This window comes from Suricata suricatta, chromosome X (assembly GCF_006229205.1).
Source record: "Suricata suricatta isolate VVHF042 chromosome X, meerkat_22Aug2017_6uvM2_HiC, whole genome shotgun sequence".
Classification (NCBI taxonomy): Eukaryota; Metazoa; Chordata; class Mammalia; order Carnivora; family Herpestidae; genus Suricata; species Suricata suricatta.
The window spans coordinates 11,108,630-11,133,505 of record NC_043717.1 but is presented as its reverse complement, the minus strand read 5'-3'; the positions used below and the strand labels follow the sequence as shown (position 1 = coordinate 11,133,505).

General features: G+C 40.2%; 1 protein-coding gene and 1 pseudogene across 1 annotated transcript in view; one reads left to right on the top strand and one right to left on the bottom strand.

The window, feature by feature from the left end:
• Positions 1-19,370: 19,370 nt before the first annotated feature.
• On the bottom strand, positions 19,371-19,536 carry LOC115284429 (annotated as a pseudogene).
• Positions 19,537-20,060: 524 nt separating this feature from the next.
• Positions 20,061-24,876, top strand: part of ACE2 (angiotensin I converting enzyme 2) — a 39,278-nt gene continuing 34,462 nt past the window's right edge. Inside the window, exon 1 of the mRNA XM_029930396.1 lies at positions 20,061-20,361. Coding sequence (XP_029786256.1) covers positions 20,176-20,361 — 186 coding nt within the window. The 5' untranslated portion in view covers positions 20,061-20,175. The remainder of the gene's footprint in view (positions 20,362-24,876) is intronic.

The following is a 24,876-nucleotide window of genomic DNA, read 5'->3' as shown; positions in this document are numbered from 1 at the left end:
TGAGCTGTGTACTCCAGAACAGGGTAGCTTTGCATATAGAATTGGCGAAACATCATCAGAATTCAGTGTACACTAGCAGGCAGAATCCGAGACGTGCATTCTTGAGATGGTGGAAATTGTTCTTAGTGGCAAGAAAAAAAAGTTCAGGTGTTACAGTGGTTTATGGTCCGCCAAAGGACCACTGCACATAAACAGATAAAAAAGCATAACTATGGTATTAACATTTTCTGGATGAGCTTTTAGGAAAAGATGTCTAAAAAGACTCAGCAATGGGGAAAAAACAGGTCAAGAAACGCTGATTCGAGATAGGCTTCTTATTTTGAAGACATGGGATGAACCAATTTGATCACTAGATCATTTTCTTCACTGTCTGTTTATTTTGATGCTGAGGGGATTTATTCCACTTGCAAAGGTCTGCTCCACTAAATATCCTTGTTGGGAAAGTTTTCTATGCTAGCAGAAATGTGCTATGAACTTGACAGTCAATATAACAGCAAAGTGGGGTTGATGTCTTCTGCCTACTGCCTTTGACAAACACTCTGGGTAATTAGAGAGCAGTCAATCATCAACCACACCTTTCATTTTTAATTTAATGATCTTGTAATGTATCACAACGGAGCACATTGTGAGGTGATATGTACTGGAAATAAAATGGTGTAAAGCAAGTGGAAATACAGTTGTCATCCACTCTCCAAGTCCTTAACAAAAACTGCGATGAAACTGGAAAGACAGAAGGGTCTGAAAACTGTCACTTTAAGAAAAAAGGGTGATATCTGGATTTGTTTCATAGAAGAAATGTAAATGCAGCTAACTTTTGTGGGGGCTTTTTTGGGTGTGGTTTTGCCTTCCATGTTTCCCATAAGGACTAACCAATACAAACATGACTATATTAAAGAATGCTGTGAATTCTTGCACTTTGAACGATCTGTGATCAGATTCTAGATGTGAATATCACTAAGTGAAATACGCACATTTGTCATTCCCGGATAAGCAACAAAGAATGGGAGAGAACCCAGCTTGAGAACCAAAAAGAGTAAAAAATCCCTCAGAGTCCAAATTCCTAGTCCTTATTTCAAAATCCTGGGGCCCCTTTACATAATAGTTTATTTCCCATTTTACATCTTGTTTTTCTTAATAAAAAGTACTGCATATTTAGTTAACTCAGTTATATAAACAAATACGAGGAAGATTTTCCCCGTTCTTTCCTACTATCCTTTGCTCCTTCCTTCCTTTCTGCCTCAATTTATTGAATGTCCATTCTATGTAAGATATCACGCTAGGTTCAGGAAATGTAAACAGAGGAGGAATATTTTAGAAGGGACCCATTCATTATTTATGACAAGATTAAGTTTATTACTAAGAATACCATTCTATTTTAGGGAATTTGAGGTTGAATGAATGAACAAATAAATGATTTCTAGCTGTTATTTACTGGGTTATTTTTTTCTCTTTATAGCATTGTTTAAAAAGGAATTTTATAACAGTTATGGGTACAGATTAGGAACCAACTTATAAAACACATTAGTCTCTTCTTTCTTATAGCACAGTGGGGGCAGTAGCAGGGCACAAAAGGTTGGTGCCAGTCTACTGGGAAGTAGGGGAGAGGTTTGCCAGTAATGAGATGACAACTGTGTCCCTACATGTGATTTTTCCAGAGTTACTCCTTGATGTCATTTATAGTTTTTGAAAATTAGTGATTATATGACAATACTATGGAGGGGGTGTTGGATGAAGGGAGATATTTAATCAGACCTAAAGAGAGTGCTCCTAGTTTTTTCCTGAGTGTCTGATGTCTTTTGGCCCAGTCTGAAAGTAGGTTCCCAGAACAACAGGGCTAGGTCACATCCAGGACCATTGGAAGGAGTGGAACATGAGCTCCTGGACATGGCGTAGAACAAAGGTGAACACTAACCGCCATGGGCAGGCGGGCGTAGAAATGCCACTGTCAGGTGCCTCGGTATAGTGAACAAGTAGCCCTTATTTGGAAAATTTAGCAAAAGTCCTATTAGGATTAATGTGTTAGTCACTCCCTGGACTCCATTTGTCATCATAAACCATTAATTCACAGCCCACCATAATTGGTAAACAATGAAGTATTGTGGCAGCATTCAGTTTGTATCAAGGTTGAACTTGGAAACTTCTAAGGTTGAATCGGATAAACTTCCAGCTATGCAATCATTTTTTGATCTCCAAAAATGGCAATTTCCTATGGCTCAAGCTATTAGTTTGCTAGTCAGTTCCTTGGATTTAGGAAAGATGTTCCCCATATAAATATGTCACAGGAGCATATTAATCCATGACATAGTTTACATATTGTACATTTATGATATAAAATATTAGAAGACAAACTGTTATAATGCCAATAATTTAATGAAAACACGTGATTTCAGAAGAACTAGCTGTGATTATATTTTATCGTTAATGTTTGAGGAAAAGCAGGTTTTTCCCTCAGTTTTTAAAATTTAATTTAAATTTTAGTTAATTAACATACAGTGCAATATTGGTTTCCGGAGTAGAATTCAGTGACTCATCACTTACATACATCACCCAGTGCTCGTCACAAGTGTCTCCCTTAATACCCGTCACCCATCTAGCCCATCCCCCACTCACCTCCCTCTATCAACCTTCAGTTTGTCCTCTATCAGCACTCACTTCAGCAGCACATATACTAAAACTGAAATGATACAGTTCGTTCTCTATCATTAAGAGTCTCTTGTGGTATGTTTCCCTCTCTTCTCTTCCCACCCCTTCCCATATGTTCATCTGTTTTGTTTCTTAAATTCCACATATGAGTGAAATCATATGGTATTTGTCTTTATCTGACTTATTTCACTTAGCATAATACATTCTAGCTCCATCCATGTTGTTGCGAATGGCAATATTTCATTCTTTTTGATGGTTGAGTAATACTCCATTGAGCAAGCGCGCGCACACACACACACACACACACACACACACACACACACATCTTCTTTATCCATTCATCAGCCAATGGACATTTGGATTTTCTCCATAGTTTGGCTATTGTTGATAATACTTCTATAAACATTGGGGTGCACATACCCTTCAAGTCTGTATTTTTGTATACTTTGGATAAATACCTAATAGTGCAATTGCTGGATCATAGGGTAGTTCTATTTTCAGTTTTTTGAAGAAGCTCCACACTGTTTTCCAGAGTGGCTGCACCAGTTTGCATTCCACCAATAGCGTAAGAGATTTCCTTTCTCCGCATCCTCACCAACACCTGTTGTTTCTTGTGTCATTAATGTTAGACATTCTGACAGGTGTGAGGTGGTATCTTACCATGGTTTTGATTTGTATTTCCCTGATGATGAGTGATGTTAAGCCTCTTTTTGTGCTTTTTGTGCTCTGTTACTCATCTGGATGTCTTCTTTGGAAAAGTGTATATTTTATGTCTTCTGCCCATTTCTTAACTGGGTTATTTGTTTCTTGGGTGTTGAGTTTGATAAGTTCTTTATAGATTTTGGATATTAACCCTTTATCAGATATGTCATTTGCAATTATCTTCTCCTATTGTATAGGCTGACTTTTAGTTTTACTGATTGTTTCCTTTGTCATGCAGAAACTTTTTATCTTGATGAAGTCCCAATAGTTCATGTTTGCTTTTGTTTCCCTTGCCTTTGGCAACGTCTCTAGTAAGAAGTTGCTTCAGCTGAGATCAAAGAGGTTGCTGCCTGTGTGCTTCTCTAGGGTTTTGATGGTTTCCTGTCTCACATTCAGGTCTTTCATCCATGTTGAGTTTAGTTTTGTGTCTGGTGTAAGAAAGCGGTCCAGGTTCATTCTTCTGCATGTTGCTGTCCAGTTTTCCCGGCACTATTTGTTGAACAGACTGTCTTGTTTCCATTGGATATTCTTTTTTTTAATGTTTTGTTTATTTATGAGGGAGACAGAGTGCAAGCAGGGGAGGGGCAGAGAGAGGAGGAGACACAGAATCCGAAGCAGGCTCTAGGCTCTGAGCTATCAACACAAAACCTGATGTGGGGCTTGAACTCATGAACTGTAAGATCATGGCCTGAGCAGAAGTCAGACGCTTAACCAATTGAGCCCCTCCATTGGATATTCTTTCCTGCTTTGTCGAAGATTAGTTAACCATATAGTTGTGGGTCTGAGGAAAAGCAAGTTTTAATGAAAGAATAAGAAAGTACATGGAACCAGTACAGAGAAGTCATAGACACTCTGAAGAGTTTTAACGGATGTTGATCCTGGCTCATTAAGATTACGTCTATATTCACTGTCTTGGCTTCATCACCATTCACTTGTTTCCCAACTCTTTGCTTCTAGCGTCCGTTTCCATGACCTGGAAGAAACTTCTCCTTCAAGGGTCACTGGTGAATTTTTAGTTGTCAAGGTCACAGGTTCCTGGTGCTCACCCTCCTGAATCTCTTGGATGCATTTTCCAGTGTAGGGCACCCTGCCCTCTTTAACACATTCTTTCTTCTTGACTTTGCTGTGATATGGTCTTATCCCTTTATTCCTCCTCCTCTCTCTCTGACTGTTCAGAACGAAGACAGAGAAGTGGAGAGAGAAGGAAATAAGCAGGTAAAAAATGGAGTGATTTTGTGTAGTGTAGTTGAGCTCTGAGTAGTGAAAGAAAGAAGGGAATTGAGTCTTGTGCATAATGAAAGTGATTGAGAAAACACTTGTGGTTAATGGTTCTCTCTGCTGACCATCAGTAAGTTGATTTGCTCTCTAGAAAAGCCTTGGAGTAAGGGGAAAAGGTAGACAAGTAGTCATTGTATATTAATTATTAGTTGCTTCACATAGTGACTTGGAGAGCACAAGGCTAGAGGAATATATAATCACAATCCCTTATCTGCAACTCCCAAATCCAAAACCCTCTAAGAACAATATGGCAGCAATACCTAACCCGAACAGATACAGTGCTCTTTATTATTTTTATTTATTGTACTTAATAATGTATGCATAAATATTCAAGTGTTTGGCCATGGGATGCTGCCTCAGTTCCCAAGGGGAATAGATTAGTATTGGTGTATGCACAGTATTACCCATACCCACCATTAACTAATTGTGTGGTCCTACATGTGCAGGGATTCATAAGAGTGGAGAGAAGGTAATGCAGTAAAATAAATTGTCTCCATGTGGTGTAAATAGATGAGTTTTAAAAAGGAACGAATACTTACCCCATCTGCCGAAAAGGTTATTGAGAGACTAGAAGGAAACAAATAACAAAACCCAGCAAGAACGAATAAAGAAAATGTGCTCCGTGAATGAAATTTTTATCTATTAAAATTGATATTGAGACTACTCAGCTTGAGGCCATAAAGAGGAGTAAAAAGGTTTATTTAAGGAAAATATTTTGCTCTATGAACATATATTTTTATTTACAGTAGGTGAATATCAGAAATAAATAACCTACCCATCTGGAAAGACACACCGCACATAGATCTGAGAGGGAGACAGCTGCTTGGAATGTAGATCAAGTATCTGTTTGAATTTTCTACACAAAGAAATTTAAAAAAAAAACACTGCAAAGCTCTGGTAGTGTACAGTTGACTCTGAACAACACGGCTTCGAACTGTGTTGGTCCGTTTATATGTGGATCTTTTTTACAGTACAATATTGTAAATGTGTTTTCTCTTTATGATTTTTCTTCTTTCTTTCTTTCTTTTTTTCTTTCTTTCTTCTTTTGAGAGAGAGGGTGCAAATGAGCCAGGGGGAGAGAGAGAGAGAGAGAGAGAGAGAGAGAGAGAGAGAGAGAGGGAGAGAGGGAGAGAAGGAGAAAGAGAGATAGAAGGAGAGAGAAAGAGAGAGAGAGAGAAAGAGAGAGAGAGGTGGGGCTCATGTTTTACCTGAAGCAGGGCTTGAGCTCACCCGCTGCAGGGCTCGAACTCATAAACTATCAGATCACAACCTGAGCCGAAGTCAAATGCTTAACTATTGAGCTACCTACACACCCTCCTATGATTTTCTTAATAACATTTTTTTCTAGCTCAGTTTACTGTAAGGATATAGTATATAATACATATAACATATAAAATATGTGTTAATTGACTATTTTATTGGTAAGACTTCCAGCAGGCTATTAGTAACAGCAGGCTATTAGTAAAGTTTTTGGGGAGTCAAAAGTTATACCTGGATTTTCTACTACACAGGAAGTTGGTACCTCTAACCCCCAAATTGTTCAAAGGTCAACTGTGGTTGCAAAGAAAAAGCTTCCAAGTACATATTACTTCTGGCCTCAACCTATACCTTTATTTTCCCCCAGAGGGTATAATCTCATTCAATACCTGAAGACAGAAAAAAGACAGAAACGCAGGGAAACTTGTGTAACTCAGTGAATTATCCCAATATTAACTTCAACTTAATCAGGTAATGATCCTGTTTTTAAATGATTACTCTATGTTTTTATTCTTTTATTCTATGACTATCATTGAGCCAGTTGACATTTATTGAATCAACTGGATCCCCAGTCAATTCAGTTAAAAAATTCTACCTCACTGGATGGGCAGGCTGTTTTTTGTTGAATTGACTAGTGAGTTTGGTAGAACTTTGTTCTTCTGGTGAAGTTCTAATGATACTTAGACTCCTTTGTCTAAGGATTGGTGCCTGTGATTTGTCCACCAGGTATGTGGGTATGAGTCACGCGTCCAACTTTTTCATTGTGTGGGGCTGTTACAAGCAAAGACTCAAAGATCCCTGGGAGAACAGGGCCATAAGGCAGCAGTGGCACTATTCATTCGTATGATAAAAAGAAAATTTATATCAACGAATGTAAGAAGTAAAATCTGCTTGCTCAGAAGTGATGGAGGTTTGCCGATTTTAGTATCTGCCATCATTCCCAGAGTGACTGAGGCTCGTATTAGATTTCCATCCCATATTACAGTATTTGCTTGCTAGATTATCATCTGCTTAGCTATAAAGGGTAAGACCAAGGTTCATTTCGGTAGTACAATGACTGCAGAATGCCTCAGGTCACGGTTCCAAATGTAGTGCTTTGACACAGCACATTCCAATAGAGTCACAAAGAAATGCCATTTATAAAACCTCCCCGAGGATAATACTGGGATCTTTTGAAAGAATTGAGGGTATTGTGCAGACTAGAAACCAGTGTACTTGGAAGTTTTTCTGAGAGTTAGGTTATCTTACTTCTAAGATTTAGTCATTGTGTATATGAATATTTATCCATATTGTAAAATATTTTCCCTAAGTAAATCTTTCTTTTCTTTGGGAATACAAGTTGAGTTTTTCAATATCATTTTTATAAGGAATGTAAAAGCTTTATTCACAGGATTTGTCTTATTAACTAATTTGTGCTGCTTTTTATTATTCACTCACTAACAAGTATTAGTAACCCTTCACAAAGGAAGAACTAAAGGCTAAGTGAATTTAAGTATATTGCCCCAAATCATATAGCAGCTAAAAATGTTCATATGTTATTAGAGGATTTCTAGCAACTGAGTCTTTTAGTTTCCATATTATTATTTTTAGTTTTTGTTTATTTATAAACTACTTCGTCACCAATTCGTCTTCCTGGAATAACTTGAGCAGGTCATCTATGCCGTACTAGGTGTGTACTCAATGGAAGACAAGAACTGGGATTGGGGTGCCTGAAGCCCCATGACCGAGTGACATGCAGGGTAGTTGCTGGGGTGATTCTCAGTCCAATCCTAATACGGTACTAGGGGCAGTGGCACAGAGAGAAGTCAGAATCCTAAATAGATTGGATGCATTTCATAACTAGAAAAATTTAAAGATGAAGATTATATTTCTGCTTCAGCATTTATATAGTACTTTGGATAGTTGTAGGCCATTCCTGTGTTATACTTGATTTAGGTCATTTGCTATTTATGCTTTGCTTGTGTGTAATTCAGGGCACGTGTTAGAGGCTCTGGTAAAACTACAACTAGAACTGCAACTTTCCTTATTCTGTACCGAGTCGGATTTAAACGGAGGAAGGAAACCCTGACATATCCTATTGAAACAGAATGTCAGACCACATCATTCCTTCACTCAAAGCCCTCCAGGCCTACCCAGCGCTTTCCGGGTAGAACCGGACGGAAGCCTCTAAGTGGCAATAGGGCCCTACATCATCTGCCCTGAACCCCTGCAAGCCCCCTACTATGTTTTATCATAGCAATTGTCATACATAAAGAAAGTTGGAAGACTAGTACAATGAATTCCCCTATATCTGCCACCTAGATCTAACCATTCAAAACTGAAATTATAAGGAGCCAGGAGAGATGGGGTTCTGAGAGGGTTGGAAATGAAAGGAGAGAACCATTCAGATCAGGTCGTTAGAGATGTAATGGAGGGAAGACCAGGCTGACTGTTAAGCCCAGGTCCTTATCCAGTGAGTGGGAGTTGGAGTGAGGGGTGGGAAGAGGCCAGAGTTGGGCTGTGGTCGGGGCTCATTCCCAGGGAAACATTTAGTTTTGTTTTCTTTCCACATTCATGGAGATAGGATTGAGAAATAACTTTGTGGAAGTGTAAGGTGTACCACGTAATAATTTGGTATATGCATACATTGCAAAGTGAGTACCGTGCTGAGGTTAGTTAACACATCCATCACTTCACAGAGTTACAGTTTTTCTTTTTGTGGTGAGAATTTATAAAATCTACTCATAGCCAATTTTCAAATATACAGGACAGTATGGTTCACTATAGTACTTATACCATATCTTTTTTATCCATTCATTCAGTGACACTTAGGTTGTTTCCAGATCCTGGCTATTGTGAATGATGCTGTAGTGACCATGGGAGTGATGATATCTCTTTGAGATCCTATTTTCATTTTCTTTGGATATATACCCAGAAATGGGATTGCTGGATCATATGGTAGTTCTATTTTCTTTTTTTTTTATTTTAAGTTTATTTATTTATTTATTTTGAGAGAGAGAGAACACAAGTGGGGGAGGGTCAGAGAGAAGGAGAAACAGAATCCCAAGCAGCCTCTGCACCATCAGTGCAGAGCCCAATGCAGGGCTCAAATCCACAAACCATGAAATCAGGACCCATGCCGAGATCAAGAGTTGGATGCCTAACCAACTGTGCCACACAGGTGCCCTGCTAGTTCTATTTTCAACTTTCTTGAGGAAACTTCATACCGATTTCCAGAGTGACTTTACCAATTTTCATTTGCAGAAACAGTTAACAAGGGTTCTCTTTTCTCTATATCCTCACAGCTTATCTCTTAGCTTTTGTATCATACGCATTCTGACAGGTATGAGGTGATATCTCATTGGAAAGAAAATATTGGTGTGTTGTGTTTCCATTTGCATTTGTTTCAAGATATTTTTTTGTTTCCCCATTTGATTTCTTCTTTGACTTACTGGTTCTTCAGTAGTGTGTTGTTTAACTTCCACATTATTTGTAAATTTTCCAGCTTTCCTCCTGTTACTGATTTCTAGTTTCATACCATTGTGGTTGGAAAAGATACTTAGTATAATTTCAATCTTCTAAAATCTACAAAAGCTTATTTTATGACCTATAACATATCGTCTATCCCAGAGAATGCTCCATGTGCACTTGAGATGAATGTGTATTCTGATGTTCTATATATGCCTATTAGGTCTATTTGACCTAAAGTATGGTTCAAGTTCAGTGGGTTTTTTTTTTTTCGGTTGATTTTCTGTCTAGATGATCCATCCATCATTGAAATTGGGGGGAGGATGTTAAACCCTACTACTTTATCATATTGTTGCCTATTTCTTTCTTCAGATCTGTATTTGCTTAATATATTCAAACACTCCGATGTTGGATGCATATGTATTTATAATTGTCACATATTCTTGATGAATTGATCTCTTTACCAATATATAACGACCTTCTTAGTCTCTTATTACCACTGTTGACTTAAAGTCTATTTTGTCTCATAAAAGTATAACTATCCCTGCTATCTTGGTTTTCATTTGCAAGAATTATCTTGTCCATCCCTTTATTTTGAACCTATGTGTGTTCTTAAAGCTGAAGTGAAGTGTGTGTAGCAGATAGTTGGGTGTTGTTTTTTAGCCACTCTATGTATTTTGATGAGAGAATTTAATCTATTTACATTTAGAGTAATGATTGATAGGTAAGGAATTTCTAATGCCATGTTGTTTATTGTTTTGTGGATTTTTTGTATTTCCTTTTTCTTTCTTTCTCTTTTACTTCCTTCCTTTATGATTTGATGATTTCCCATAGTGGTATGCTTTGATTCCCTTGTCTTTACCTTTTGTGAAACTACTGTAGGTATTTGCTTTGTGGTTACCATGAGGATTACATAAAACATCTTATATGCTGATAACAACTTAACTTCAATTGCATACAGAAACTCTACCCTTCTCCCCTTCTATGTTTTTGATGTCTGAATTTGCATGTTATTATATTGTGTATCCATTAGTGAATTATTGTTCACAATATTTTAATATTATTGTCCTTTAACCTTTATACCAGAATTAAGTGGTACCATATTTCAGCATTTGAGTATTCTACATCTGGTTATATGCTTGCTTTTCCCTGTGTGCTGTTTATTTTCATATGTTTTTATGTGACTAATCAGATTCCTTACATTTTGGCTTGAAGAACTCCTCTCAACATTTCCTGTAAGGCAGGTCTAGGGGAGACGAGCTCCCTCAGCTCTGGTTTCTTAGGGAAAGTCTTTATCTCACCTTCATTTCTAAGGGACAATTTTGCTGAAGAGACCATTTATCTTTCAGCACTTTGAATACACCATCTTATTCTCTCCTGACCTGCAAGGCTTAGAGCCTTATTGGGATTTCCTTGTATGAGAGAATTGTTTTCTCTCTTGCTGTTTTGAAAATTTCTCTTTGTCTTTGATTTTAGACCATTTTATTATAATGTGTCTTGGAGAAGATCATTTTGGACTAAAATGTTGGGGTGACTTATTAGCTTCAGGAATTTGGATGTCTAAATCTCTCTCCAGGTTTGGGAAATTCTCAGCCATTATTTTTTAAAATAAGCTTTCTACCTCTTTCTCCCTCTCTTCTCGTTCTGGGGCTCCAATGATGCATTGTTTGTTTTTTGTTTTTTGTTTTATTTCTCTTACTGGTGTTCCACAAGTCCTGTAGGCTTTCTTTATTCCTTTTTATTTTCCCCCCCAGAACAGCATTTGACTGGAGCTCTGGCCATCCATGTCCTCTCTGTCAGTCAAGGCCACGTTTAAACCTTACTCAGTCTATGAAACCTTTCAGAGATGAAGATTACACAACACTCTTCAGTAGTCTGTATCAGTGCTTACAACTGTCAAACGATTCTCCCTTAGGACTGAACATGAGCTTTTGACATGTTCTTTCAGTCAATTTCTTCCTATTCTTTTAGGTAGAGAGGGAACTGTCTGGATAATATGTCCTACATGTTGACATCAACAAATTTCAAGCGGAAGTACGACATCACTTTCATCTATTTTTAAAAATCATAATTATTTTTTTCAACAGTCTTACTAGTTCTTTTGAACCTTTGCCACATCCCATGGAAAGAGTCGGGTTGAAATAAAAAAACACTGACAGGTTAAGCCCCCATTCTCTTATAGGGTTGACAGAGAGCTAGTTACTAATGTTGCTGAGGATTTGAAAAGTAACAACTTCCACAAGGGTGGTTGCGAACACTCGGCAAGGTGATATACATTGGCGCCCTACACACACAGTAAGTAGCTTACATGTTAGTTCACTCCCCTGTAATGTTCAAATCAGAGCTAATTATTTGGACTGATATTTTCTATCGTATTTTTTCTCGATTCCTCCTATTTGCTATGGAGACCAGTGCATATATGCACATATATACATCTAAACAGATCAGATACTTTGCGCTTGAGTGCTTGGCCCTGATTGAGATGTGGGGAGGTGCAATCACACGCACACGTTAGTTCTTGAGAGAATTACATTCATGGCATTATCTAGATCAGGGTCCCTTAACCTCGGTACTTGACATTTGGGGCCAAATAATTCTTGTTTGTGAGGAGGTGTCTTGTGCACGGTGCAATGGTTAGCAGCATCCCTGACCTCTACCCACCCTCCCCAAGTGGTGACAATCAAAAATATGTCCAGACATTGCCAATTGTCTCCTGGGAAGCAAAAATCACCCTGGTTGAGACTCATTGCTTTATAGCACTGAAACAGATTCACTTTGAAGAGAACAAAATTACTGCCATCAGAAGTTGTCATCTGTGAATCTATTATCTCTAATTATTCTCTCTCCTTGAATATACTCACCCTACCTATTTTTTTTTCCAAGATAGACTAAGCACCCGTGGTCTCCCCTTAGGAAAATCATGAAGATAAATGCTGTTTAAGAGTGCAGGGAGAAATGTTTATAACTAATGCAAGTTTGATGTCATCCTGGGGCCATTTTTTTGAGCTGTCCAGTCACACCTTTTATGCTTCTTTATATCGTGACTGTCCCTCTTTTTCAGGCCTGCAATAAGAACTCTTTCAAAAAGCCCTTTCTGACCACAGAGTTTGATCTTTAAACCAGGCAGCTGAAGGTCGAATCCCAGCTCCCATTGCTTTTGAGCTTTGTGATCTTAATTCTGTGGCCTCAGTTTTTTCACCTAGGAAATGAGGATGATGCAATTGCTTACCTCATAGGGTTGTTGTGAAGATTAAATGAGGGAGCACATGTAAAACAGTTATACTCTGTGTGGCACATAATAAGCACTCAGCAGTTTAGATATCATTATTGTTATTAGTAGTAGTAGAATTCCCTGTGATTCAGAATAGCATCTCCTTCAGAAAGCATACCTGATGCCTCCTTGGGCTCACTCGGACCTTCTGTCTCTCTGAAATAATGAAAAGTTCTATGATCTTACATAGTAGAATTTATTTCACATCATCTTTTATCTGTGTCATCTGAGTAAAATTTCCCAACAATGCAGATGTATGAGACAGAAATTATATGTTCTACGTGATTTTCATTCTCTCATTCATCTCTCTTGTTGAGGAAATAGTTAACACTGTTGCATATCCCTGGAAAAACTGGGATAGTGGTTTGGATAGATATCTTTGCTCCCCTATGAGGACTTTCTCCTCCTCTTTCCACTCTTATCTGGTTATATCATATATAGTCATATCACATATGCATCATATCATATATAATTATCTCATGTATATTCAGTGGGTAGGGGCAGCAACATGATATTGATACTAAGATGGAAACTCCCTCCAGACCAAGACATCATTCAGACTTTGCAAGTTCTATCTTGTGTACCTGAAATTCATAAGAACCGAAATTCATGGTTGGAATGAAATCTCTACTATGGAAAATGTCCCCAGAAATAGCCCCTTCTGCAGTGGGTGGAATAAACACTATGTATATTACCTGTATGAAAGATATTACCTCCTACTTCCTTAAGGCCGAGCCAAGTTTAGTTGGATGTCTACCATTCTCCAACACGAATCGGTTGCAAATGTTGATTAGCCTAAGCCAATTATCCTAGTCCCCTGGGGATGGAGTCGGTAAGTAGCCCTATCAATGGCTCAGACCAGACAAATCCCTTAGAAGATGGGGGGGGGGCACCTGCGTGGCTCAGTTGGTTAAGCAACCAACTTGCTCAGGTCATGATCTTGTGGTTCATGGGTTCAAGCCCCGCATTGGGTTCTGTGCTGACAGCTCAGAGTCTGGAGACTGTTTCAGATTCTGTGTCTCCCTCTTTCTCTGCCCCTCCCTTGTTCACACTCTGTCTCTGTCTCAAAAATTAATAAACATTAAAAAAATTTAAAAAAAGATGAGGAGGGAAGGGAACACTGTCTCCAGAATGAATCTGCTAGGCCTCAAGAAGACAACTATTGGATGTTTCTAGTTGGATTAGAAAACATGGCTTTTATACTCAATCTGGAGACTGTGGTAGAGCCCAAAAGGGATGGAGGTTTATTCTAAGATATTTAGGGACAATTAGGAAGTATTAACCAAAGTGTAAAAGTCCTCAGTCACCCTCAGGCTCTAGCTGAGATGCAGGAGCTGACTCCAAAAGGAGTCTTCTATGGTTTGGATGCCCATCATTCGGCCTTGACCCAGCCTGGATCTAAGCCAGTTAACTTTGACCCTCTCTCATGTCAGCTGCCTTCTCTGAACCTGTACCTTGCTTCAACTTAACTGCCCTGTGCTCCTGACATGTGTCTCCTTTGCTATAAACCAGTGAGAAAAGGTAATGCCCTGGCCAAGTTCCTGAAACTCCCTTTTATCATTTGTTTGTTCAGTCCACAGGTGGCCCCTTCGGGGTGGGGGAGGGGTTGTTTCAAGTTACTTTTCCCCATATTTATCCATCTTTTTTCCTCTAAGGGCTAACCAAAGTAATGCTTTCCAGCATGCTGGGATTCTGAAATAAAATCTTTTCTTTTGGTCTTAACTGAAAAGACATATTTGACTAACCATCTCTAGATGATAACTCTCAACTTTCTATCTTCATTCCTGGCCTGTCTGTCAAGCTGCAGATTTGTATACTTTAACAGCCTTGTCAACATCTTCACCTGAATTTCTGTTAGATATCACAAGCCTGAGCGCATGCCCAGTCTTCCGTCCCAACTGGTTTACTTGCATCCTTCCCAGTGGAAGTTGATGTCAGCCTTCTTCTCCCAGTCGTTCAATCCTCAAACCCAGGAGTGATCCTTGACTGTCTTTCTTTCGCAGCCCACATGCAATTCATCAGCAAATCCTGTTGGCTTTCCTTTCAAAATGTATTCAAATTCCAAGTCTTCTCACGAACTCTGCTACTACCACCAGCCAGCCATCATATCTCACCTGGATTATTGCAGTAACCTTCTCAGTGGTCTCTCTCTCTAATTCTCGCCCCTGTGTATACTTTTGTCCCCAGGGCAGCCAGGGATTCTTTTCAAAAGCAATTGAGGTCATGTGACCTCGGTCCAAATTCTCCCGTGGATTCCCATTTCGCTTAGGATAAAGGCTCACTTGTTGAGTCTAAGGCCCTAGATGTAAATTTACACCAGTGGTTCTAGTACTGCCTGCGGTTCTGTACAGTCTGGGTGTAGAAATAAATCTGGGTGACGGGACAGGCACTATACAACTATAAATTCAGATCAGTAATAATTAGTACAACCCTCTTGGAATCTACAGCTCATCCTCACAAATTTGAACTCTGTCTCTTGAAAATATTTGTCCATTTTGTTCATGGAAATTATCTTTGCTCTATCTGTAGGAAAAAGGGACTGATATGCAACTAGAAATGTAAACAGGAAAGGGCTTTAGCTTTTCCTTTGGGCTAAAAAGTCAACTTGTTATTTATTTTCTGTAAAGTACTTATAAGTCCACTTTGTCTGATAAGTATGTGGTCAAAGCCAGTCGTGCTAAATGCAAGTCATTTATGGCCATGTGGAGTTTTAAATGTCCCTATGTCTTATGTTCATGATATCCTTCCTTATTTCTTTGGGAGCATTACTCTATCAATTTTAAGACAAGAAATTGCACAAAACATTCTTTTTTTTCCCTCTGAAGTTAACCAAAGTTATCCTCTCAGCTTGGGGAACCGGAAGAAGTTTTTGCCATGGCTATTTGACCACCTCACCATTTATGACTCAGTTGGAGGCATATAAAAAGCAGAGTAGTAAGGGAAATATGGATCTCAAAGTCTATGCACTTTGCTCTAGCAGCGTGAAGACACACCCTCAGGTCTGAGCCAATGAAGAAGGGGCTTTCTGATTGAATTCCACGGTTATATGGTTTCCATTTAGGTTTTAGCAGACAGCACATCAGAAACAGGGAGGGGATTTGTAGTGGACAGGACTACTTACTAGAAGTAGCCATTAATGTAAAGCCCTAAAGACATTGTCACATTACAGCCTAGTCAGTAAACCATATTCAAGATGATGGCACTGAGTCATCTGAAAAAAAGAAAAAACAAAGACACATAAAATAATGCTCAGGCAATGCCTAATGAGGATGGAATAGATTTTAGAAAAATATTCTATCTTCATTGGTTTAAAATTCCACAACTGGTATAATCAATGCAGTACATTTTCAGTTCGCTTATGTGGGCCTGCTCATTCTTAGAATATGACGGCTCCCCTATAGATAAAACTTGGACTGTGGACAATTCTCCATTCCCTCACTTCTCAAAGTGACCGAATTATCACACAGCTCCTCTCATTTAGAGTGGCTTTTATCACTAGGTTCCCAGCATTCTTTTCTGCATTCTCATAGATTAACTCATTTCTTATGAGATGCATATAAAATTGTCATCAGCTTTGAAATAAGGAAGCTAGGTGTGGGGGACTCTGACCTGTTTAAGGTCACACAGCTAACAAGTGGCAAAGTGAATTCATTACACAACCGTCTTCTAAATGGCAGGCCCATGATGGAGGACAGCTGTCCGTCCTGTCTCCTCTGTGTCTGAACTGTGCTTCAAATTATATTATTTTAGACCATCTGCTCTTTTGTTTGTTTTTCTCTGGGTCCTCTCCTGTGTCTCTCTAAACTTGTGTTCCTCAGAAATGAGTTTGATGCTCTAAATTATTTTGCATCTAATACTTCTATTCACAAAGTCTTAAAGAGTCTAAGATGAATTTTCCTTTTGTTGGGCAGTCAAATTGGATTTGCAGCGCCTATTAAGTTTTTATGCAACCAGCTTGTCGGGGCTGCTGCGGTAGCCCCCTGGCTGGTCCCCCTGCTTCCAGCTTTACCCTCTTGGTGTCTTCTCTGCTCAAGAGTGAGAGTGAATCACTTCTCTGCCTGAAGCTTTCCAATGTCTTCCCACGTTACTCAGAGTAAAAGCCAAAGTTCTACAATCATCTGGCCAGCCCTCCTGGTGGGGCCCTGAGCTTCCTGTCTGTCTTCACCTCCTGCCACTTCCCAGTATGCCCTGGGCTCCGGACCCAAAGGCCTCTGATGTTCTCGAGACCTGCCTACCGTCTTTGCACTTGCTCTCCCTCGGCCTGGAACAGTCTTCCCCAGCTAGCCACATGGCTTTCATCCCTTCCTTCGGGTCTTTGCTCAAAGGCCACCCTCTCATCCCCGCCCCACGGGATGGGGCTCACCGTCCTCCTTTGCTGCTTGTTGTAAACTCATAGCATTTACCGTCAGCTGTTTGCTTCTTCCCTCTACCCCATGTCATATAAGATGACATCCACAGGAACTTTCCTGTCTTATTCATTAGTATATATCCGATAATAGGATGGTGCCGAGCATATAGTAGGTAGCCAATAACTAATTGTTGAATCAAGATTCTTATCGGTTTGGACATGAACTGTTATTAATCAAGGACTGCTCAGTCCTGTGCCATGTGCTTGTTTGGGGGACATTAAGATCTAGTTGTATAACCTTACATTTTGTTAAATCCCTTATTGTTAAAGATACATTGTATCTTAGTGATTTTTTTTTTTTTTTTTACTGTTAGATTCTTTTAGCAGAAAGGAAATGAGGCAGTTAGCATGTGACTTGTTCTTCGCGGATCCCTAGGTACATATTTAGGACCAGAGATCTGTATATTCTCCAAGTGGAAACCATATCCTAAAAGTCACGTTTTATAGTTTTATCAGGTGCCAAGATCAAACTCTTACCTCTACCACTTGGGAAATTCACCCTCCAACCCTTTTGAAAAGTAGAACAGGTCTCCTGCATTGCCAGTGTTCTTAATTTTTCTGGTTCTCTGTTCTGTTTCAGAGACAGTCCATTCTATTGGGCCAGTTGCTTTTCTGGGTCCCAGCCCTGGGGTCTTTAGTGGACTCCTTCCATCCTCAGCATGGGCTTGGAGAGAGCGCTGTGGGGTAGGGAAGCCGGCAGACCAGCAGCCCCGTCTCCCTGGATGGGGAGCAAAAATACCCACCAGGCAGTCGCTGCCTGCAGCTGGCCAAGACCATCTAGTTCTGCAGAATTATTGTGACAAACCTTCTATTTCTGACTTTTCAAAGTTTCTTGGCTTCCAGAACTTTCCTGCCTTCAGTGTTATCTCAGCCTCCTTGTCCATCTATTTTTAGCTCTCAGATTCCATATCCTGCTTTCTCCATTTCAATTTGATCACGTTAATCTTATTTTCTGCCCCAGTGAATTAAAGCTGGACTACTTCCTTTTTTCCTTCTCTAAACCTAAGAGCTTCATTCAGGAATGACTGTTTGTTTCAGCTTTTTATCAAAGTAACATTCCACCTCTTTGTTCAAAGCCTCAACCGCTGCTCCCCTTTCTGGGAACTGGTTTTTCTCCTAATGTGAAGCAAGCGGCTCTCAGCTCGCTCGAATGTGGGAAGCGCTGGACTGAAACTTCACTGATTTCTCCCCCACTTTCTTCTTTATCACAATTGCTTAAATTTGTCAACTAATTTCTTTCTTAGAAGGATCACGTATTTTGATTTGCATTAAGGATAGGAAGAATCCATCTCTTTTTTGTTTTGGGCTTTTTAAAAAATGTTTATTTATTAATTTCGAAAGAGAGAGAGTGGGGAAGAGCAGACAGAGAATCTCAAGCAGGTTCTGCATTAACGATGGAGCTCGATCTCACAGATTCGTGAGATCACGACCTGAGCCGAAATCAAGATTCAGACACTTAACCGACTGAGCCACCCAAGTGCCCTGAACCCACCTCTTTCTGATGTGGCAGAACGAAATCTGTCATCTTCACGGAAACCACACAGCCCCGCCACTTCCTAGCTGAACGAGGCTTGGCAATTTAGTTAAGTCCTCTGAGCCTCGGTTTCATAATCTATACAACGTCGATAAAAATTATTCACCTCTAGATGTGTGGTGATGCTTAAACGAGCTATTATAATGCAAAGCACTTTGAGCAGTTACTTACCATTATTGTTCCCTGTTCTATAATAGAACGTACAACTTTGGAATAAAAGAAAGTAGTGAAAACTTTTTTTTAAAGGCTTGGTGACCGTCAGGTCGCCTGGACCTGGAAGACTTGTTTTTCTGGGTGAAGAAATACTTTCCCTGTGTGAAGGTTTCATAATCACAGTTGAACTGTGTCATTTACAGTGGCCCCTCTCTTTTATCTCTGACATACCTGCACTTTGAAGATGAGGACACTTACCCAACTCTCAAGATTCCACAGGATAACCCACAGGATAACCCCTGAAGTCTCTTTGGGTTCTTTGTAGCCACGATCTGACGGTTTTAGGTGACCACAGCGTGACATGGACACTCTTTGAAGTTCATACCATGCAGATTCCTTTTTATTTCCTTGGGACCTTGACTGACTTTAGAACAGGTAAGTGAAAGGTGAAGTCGGCCATACATCAGGTGTTTAACTTGGTCATCTGAGAAACAGAAAGTGAGCCTTTTTAATTTTACCCAAGCGAGATCAGGAGTGGAGGGTAGTCTTATAACTTTATTTTTACTTATTTTTTTAAGTTTTATTTATTTTTTGGAGAGAGTGCTTGTGAGTGAGGAAGGAGCAGAGAGAGAAGGAGACAGAGGACCCAAAGTGGGCTCTGTGCTGACAGCAGTGAGCCCGATGCGGGACTCAAACTCACGAGCTGGAGGACCATGACCTGAGCTGAAGTCAGATGCTCAAGCAACTGAGCCACCCAGATGTCCCTAGTCTTGTACTTTTAATTAGCAATAATCGCGCCTTGGATAAACCTCATTGGCGACGATACTGCCACTGTGCAAAGCTTAGTGTTGTACTTTTAGAAATGGCCATGGAAATTAAAATTAAAATCAGAAAATACTGAATTCCATAAAGACAAGAGCAAAGTAGTTTATTTAGGAAAGGAAAATGTTACCCTCGCAAAGACTTTCTGTTAATAGAACTTGAAATAAAAAGAAAGGAGGGATAACTGACTTTTAATGGAACTGTCTAGAAAACATATAAGTACCAACATTACCCCCAGTGATCCCTAATTCTAGCCTTCTTTGGTCCCCGTAAAATTATAGCACCTTCAGTGTATCTTTAACAGCTTTTTAGGAACATATTAACCAAATGTGCAAGTTCTGATCTGGCCATAAAATACTAGGAGGGCTATGATTCTGTAGGATTAATGAATAACATTTGTTTATTTTATTTACTTTAAAAAATAATTCTAAAATCTGTTTACATATCTGTCCTCTCCAGGATGAACTTTATATTGGTTCAGCAGACTGTTTACTGTTTCTTCTCCTTCTTCTTCTTCATCTTCTTCTTTTTTTTTTTTTTTCATCTTCCCTGCTCAGTGCCCAACCCAAGTTCAAAGGCTGATGAGAGAGAAAAACTCATGAAGAGGTTTTACTCTAGGGCAAGTTGTTCAGTAGATGGGATCTTGGTGCATAGGGAAAGATGTCAGGCTCTTTCTGGCTCCTTCTCAGCTTTGCTGCTTTAACTGCTGCTCAGTCGACCACTGAAGAACTGGCCAAGACATTTTTGGAGCAGTTTAACCATGAAGCCCAAGAGCTGTCTTATCTAAGTTCAGTTGCTTCCTGGAACTATAACACCAATATCACGGACGAGAATGTCAAACAAATGGTGAGTTCTCATGGCTTACATAGGGGTGTTTGCTGCTTCTTAAAGATTAGATTGCTGCCCATGCGACTGAAAAGGGAAATCAAAGAAATGCTCTGAGTTGTGAAGCTGGATGTTTGCCTCAGTCTTCTGGATTCTGGAGTCCCAGATGACTAAATTTAATTGACCTCGGGGCTCCTTTGGAAATGGTTACAAAATAATTCACTGGTCTTGGTCCAGATTCTTGGACACCAGTGAACATGCTTTATAAAGTGGCCACCATAATTCTCACCATAATCAGGGTTTCAAATCATTTCATGGAAATGCTATGAGTTATTGAGTAATTTTCCCAAGCCTACAATCTCAACAGGAATATCTAAAGACTCTCTAAAATGATAGATTAACTGGAAAATGCAACTGGAGGCTTAGTGAAAAAGCTAGTGAGTAATTAAACTAACCGTGGGTCCGAACGCTGGCATTGGGAGTTCCTTCCTTCCTTGTCGCGGAGCTCTGAGGGACTTCCAAAGGTCACAGAATCCAGCCAGAGCCCTCCCAGAGGAAACATAACTAAACCAATTCTGACAAATCTCAGAATGCTCTGGGAAAGCAAGATGCTTTGACAAGTACCAGGACTTAGGAATTTCTTCTCTCACAGGTTCCGAAGCAGTATCCTTACACAGCTGTGCTAGAAGTCAGGCGATGTTATTTGAGAAAAGATTTTGTGACACTTGTATCGCGATACATTCCTTCAAAAATGTAGCTCAGAAGCTTATTTTTTTTTTCAAATGCTTAGTATTACTTAAATTACTGCCATTCACAGGACAGACTAAACCCGAGACCTACCGCTTCATTTGAAATTCCCGAAGAGTAGTTTTTCCATTTTTCTAAAGCTCAGAGAAATCCTGGAGATTTTGACAGCTTGGTGTTGTCATAGGAGATCATCTGTTTCTTGTCTCATATTTTGGTCTTACCTCTCTTCATCTCTTTATTGTTGCTTTGCCCTCACTTTTCATTTGGTCTCTGTTGGAGGTGACTATAGTGTGCCGTTTATTTGTTTGCATTCTCCCCTGAATGGTCTCCTAGGTGCTGGTGAAGGTGTTATTGCGCCTAAGAGGTCTGGAGCCCAATTTGTCGGGGTCCAGCCCTTGGCTCCACCACTTTCCAGCTGGGTGAGCTCAAGCTGCTTAATTAACCTCTCTGCGCCTTCATTATCTCACCTGTGAAAGAGAACGTGCCACTCATGTCTGCCTTGTAGGGTGGCTGTGAGCGTCGGAGAGTGACACGTTATCATTGCTACGAGTGTGGGAGGGAGTTTGAACTGCCAGAGAGACACGTAACAGTCCTGCTGAGCGCCCTTCGCTGAGAAGCCATGTTCCCGAATGGGATGTAGTGACGTTTGTCGGAATCGTGTCTGGATCACTAAGCGTTGTTATTTGTGAACTGCAGCGGTTGATTAGAGCAGGGGCCAGGGAAGACGGGGCATAAATCGCAAAGCGTGGCCAAACCGCAGAAAGCACGGAGCCGCTAAAGGAAAGTGAAAATACTAAAATGCAGAGAGGAAGCAGGTGGCCACCGGCCACATGCAGGGCGGGCAAGGCGGTCTGGCCGGGAGGGCCGGCTTCTGCTTCTGGGCATGTGCCGGCTAACTGGCTACAGGAGCAGTACGTGAATTGTGGCTTACTCCTTTGGTTTGGAGCAGTTTTGTGGGGGTTTCAGACTTAGTGACAAGACTTGGGGAATAAGGTACAGTTGTTTTCCTTTCCTTTTACTCTCGAGAGCCTTTAACGACAGTTTTATTGAGATACAACTTAGGCACCATAAAATCCACCAGTGAAAAGTATATGATTCAATGCTTTTTAGTATAGTTACAGAACGGTTCAACCTTCCCCAGCATCTCATTTCACAACATTTTTGTTTCTCCAGCAAGAAACCACAAGCCCGGTAGTCATTGCCCTTCCTCCCAGCACCCAGCCCCCAGGCGACCACTAATCTACTTTCTGTCTCTAAAGATTTGCCTCCTTTGAACAAGTCACATCAATGGACTCGTAGGGTATGTGGCCTCTCGTGTCTGGCTTCTTTCACTTCGCATGTGGTGGCACGTAGCATTCCTTCCTAACTTTCTGTTGCCAATGAGTATTCCATGGTATGATTCTTTCTTTATTTTGATCACAAAAATTTTCAAACATGTATAAAAGAAGAGAGACTTGTCTATTGAATCTCCTTGTACCCATCACCTGGTTTTAAAAATTATTAACACTTTGGCTAATCTTGTTTTATTTTTCTGCCCCAGCCCCTCATTTACTGGATTATTTTGAAGGAAATCTAAAACATGACCTGGTTCGATGTGTAAATACTTCACCGTGTAGCTCTCAATGTAAGAATTTTTAAAAGAACCTCAATAACACTGCCAACAACTTGGCAAGAACTCCTCGGTTTTGTCAAATATCCATCAGTATTCAAATGCATCCTACCATCTCGTTTTTTAAAAATTTCAGGTCTTTTGTTTGAATCAAGGTCTAACCAGGTCCTCTCCTTCCAATCGTTTTGGAGGATGTTCTCTAGCTCTCTTTAAGTCTGTAGAGTTCTTCACGTTTGCTTTTTTTTTTTTTTTTTAGCAATTCATTTGCTGAAGAATTAAATTTTTGGTTCTATAGAAACTCTCACTTTTCTGGATTTGCCGGCTGTGCCCCCTAAATGTCGCTTAACATGCTCCTTGGCCCCCTGCATTTCCTGTAAATGTATAGATCTAGGGCAGAGGTCAGAATGCTTTTTCCAAAAAAGGCCAGAGTAAATACTTCAGGCTTTGTAGGCTCCATGGCCTCTGCTCACCTCTGCCATTGTAGTGCGAAAGCAGCCATAGATGATACAGAAGTGAGTATGACTATGTTCCAATGAAACTTTATTTACAGAAATAAATGGTGGGCAGAATCCTGATCTAGAGACTTGATCAGACTCAGGTTTCACCTGTGGCTTATTTAATAGGTGTGGAAATGGGATTTCTGCTACTAGCATGGTATAGGAATATTGAGCCAAGAAATTAACAAAAAGCTAGTTTAGGTCCCTAGAGCTCTGGAAAAAAGATTAGCTTGGGATGGAACAGTATGTCGTCAGTGAGCAAAATTCAAGGCAACATCATGCAATTTTTTGTGTGTGATTTAAAGTATAATACTTATAGTATGGCAGTGATAAATACAACAGATATCTCCAAAGTTCCTAAATCAGTATAATTTAAAACGTGTTCTAAGACTGAGCCCTTTTGGGGACTGTGGGTTGTTTCCAGAAGAAATTGAGCATAATATTATTCCTATAATCTGGTATCAAAGTTTTAACAGAAATTTTACTTGACAGTAAATCATCCTGGATTGGGTGAAGAAGGGCAGGGATTTTGCAGTAAGTGGTAGGTTGCACAGATGAGTCTGAGCCAGACTCTTCTTTCCAGAGCCCACTCCTTCCCACACGTGCGTGTTACAGACAAGCCTAGAATATGTGGAATGCAATCGATAGTGACTGGTTAAGAGCATTAGCGTTGCAGGTAGATGTCTGGCTTGACACTCTGGTTCTTTCGGTTACTAGCTGTGTGACCTAGGGAAAGCGACTTACCCCCTCTGTGCCTCAGTTTCCTCATTTGTGAAGTAGAGACAATCGCAACCCAGCTCAAATGATTGTTTGTGAAGATTAATTGGGAAGTAGTTCCTGAGGGGCTGTGTGTACTCAATAAAGAGAGAAATCGTTTCCCATTTTTATGGCCACTATTCTACTCATCTCTTTCTTGTCTGATCCATGCTGTCATGTCTACACACTGTTTCTATCATGTCACATGCCTGCTTGGAGCCCCTGAGTGATTCCCTAGTATTCAAAGAATAAAAGCAAAATTCCTTGCCTGGAAAATTCAATCATGCCTGAAGTCCTGCCCTTGGGATTGTTACTAATTATCTATTGTGTTAAAAATTACCACAAGCTTAGCAACTGAAAACAACACACATGTGTTACCCCACAGCTTCTGTGGGTCAGGAATCCGGGCATGTCCTAGCTGCGTCTTCTGTTTCTGAGCCTGATAAGGGTGTAATCGAGGTCCTGGCTGGCACTATGGTCTGTTCTGAGGCCTGACTGAGGATGAATCCACTTCCAGGCTGATGTGGTGGATGGCAAGCAGTCAGATCCTTGTGTGCTGCTGGACTGGGGTCCTTAGTTTCTTCCATGACGTCAGCCAGAGGCCATCCTCAGTTCCTGAACATGTGGCCCTTTCCATAGGGTCGTTCACACCATGACATCTCGCTGCATCCAAGTCAGCAAGGGAGACAGAGTTTTAGCAAGATAAAAATGACAATCTTATGTAATATAAGTATGCACTGCCTGTCACCTTTGGGATATGCTGCTGGTTAGAGGTAAATCATGGATTCTGCTCACAGTCAAGGTGGAGGCGATCACTCAGGTGTGTACCACCTGGCTGGAGGGGCTGTGGGAGCCATTGTGGCGTTTGTCTACCGCAGGGTCCAGGATCTAGATGCTATCAGTTGATTGCCATAGCCACTATTTATA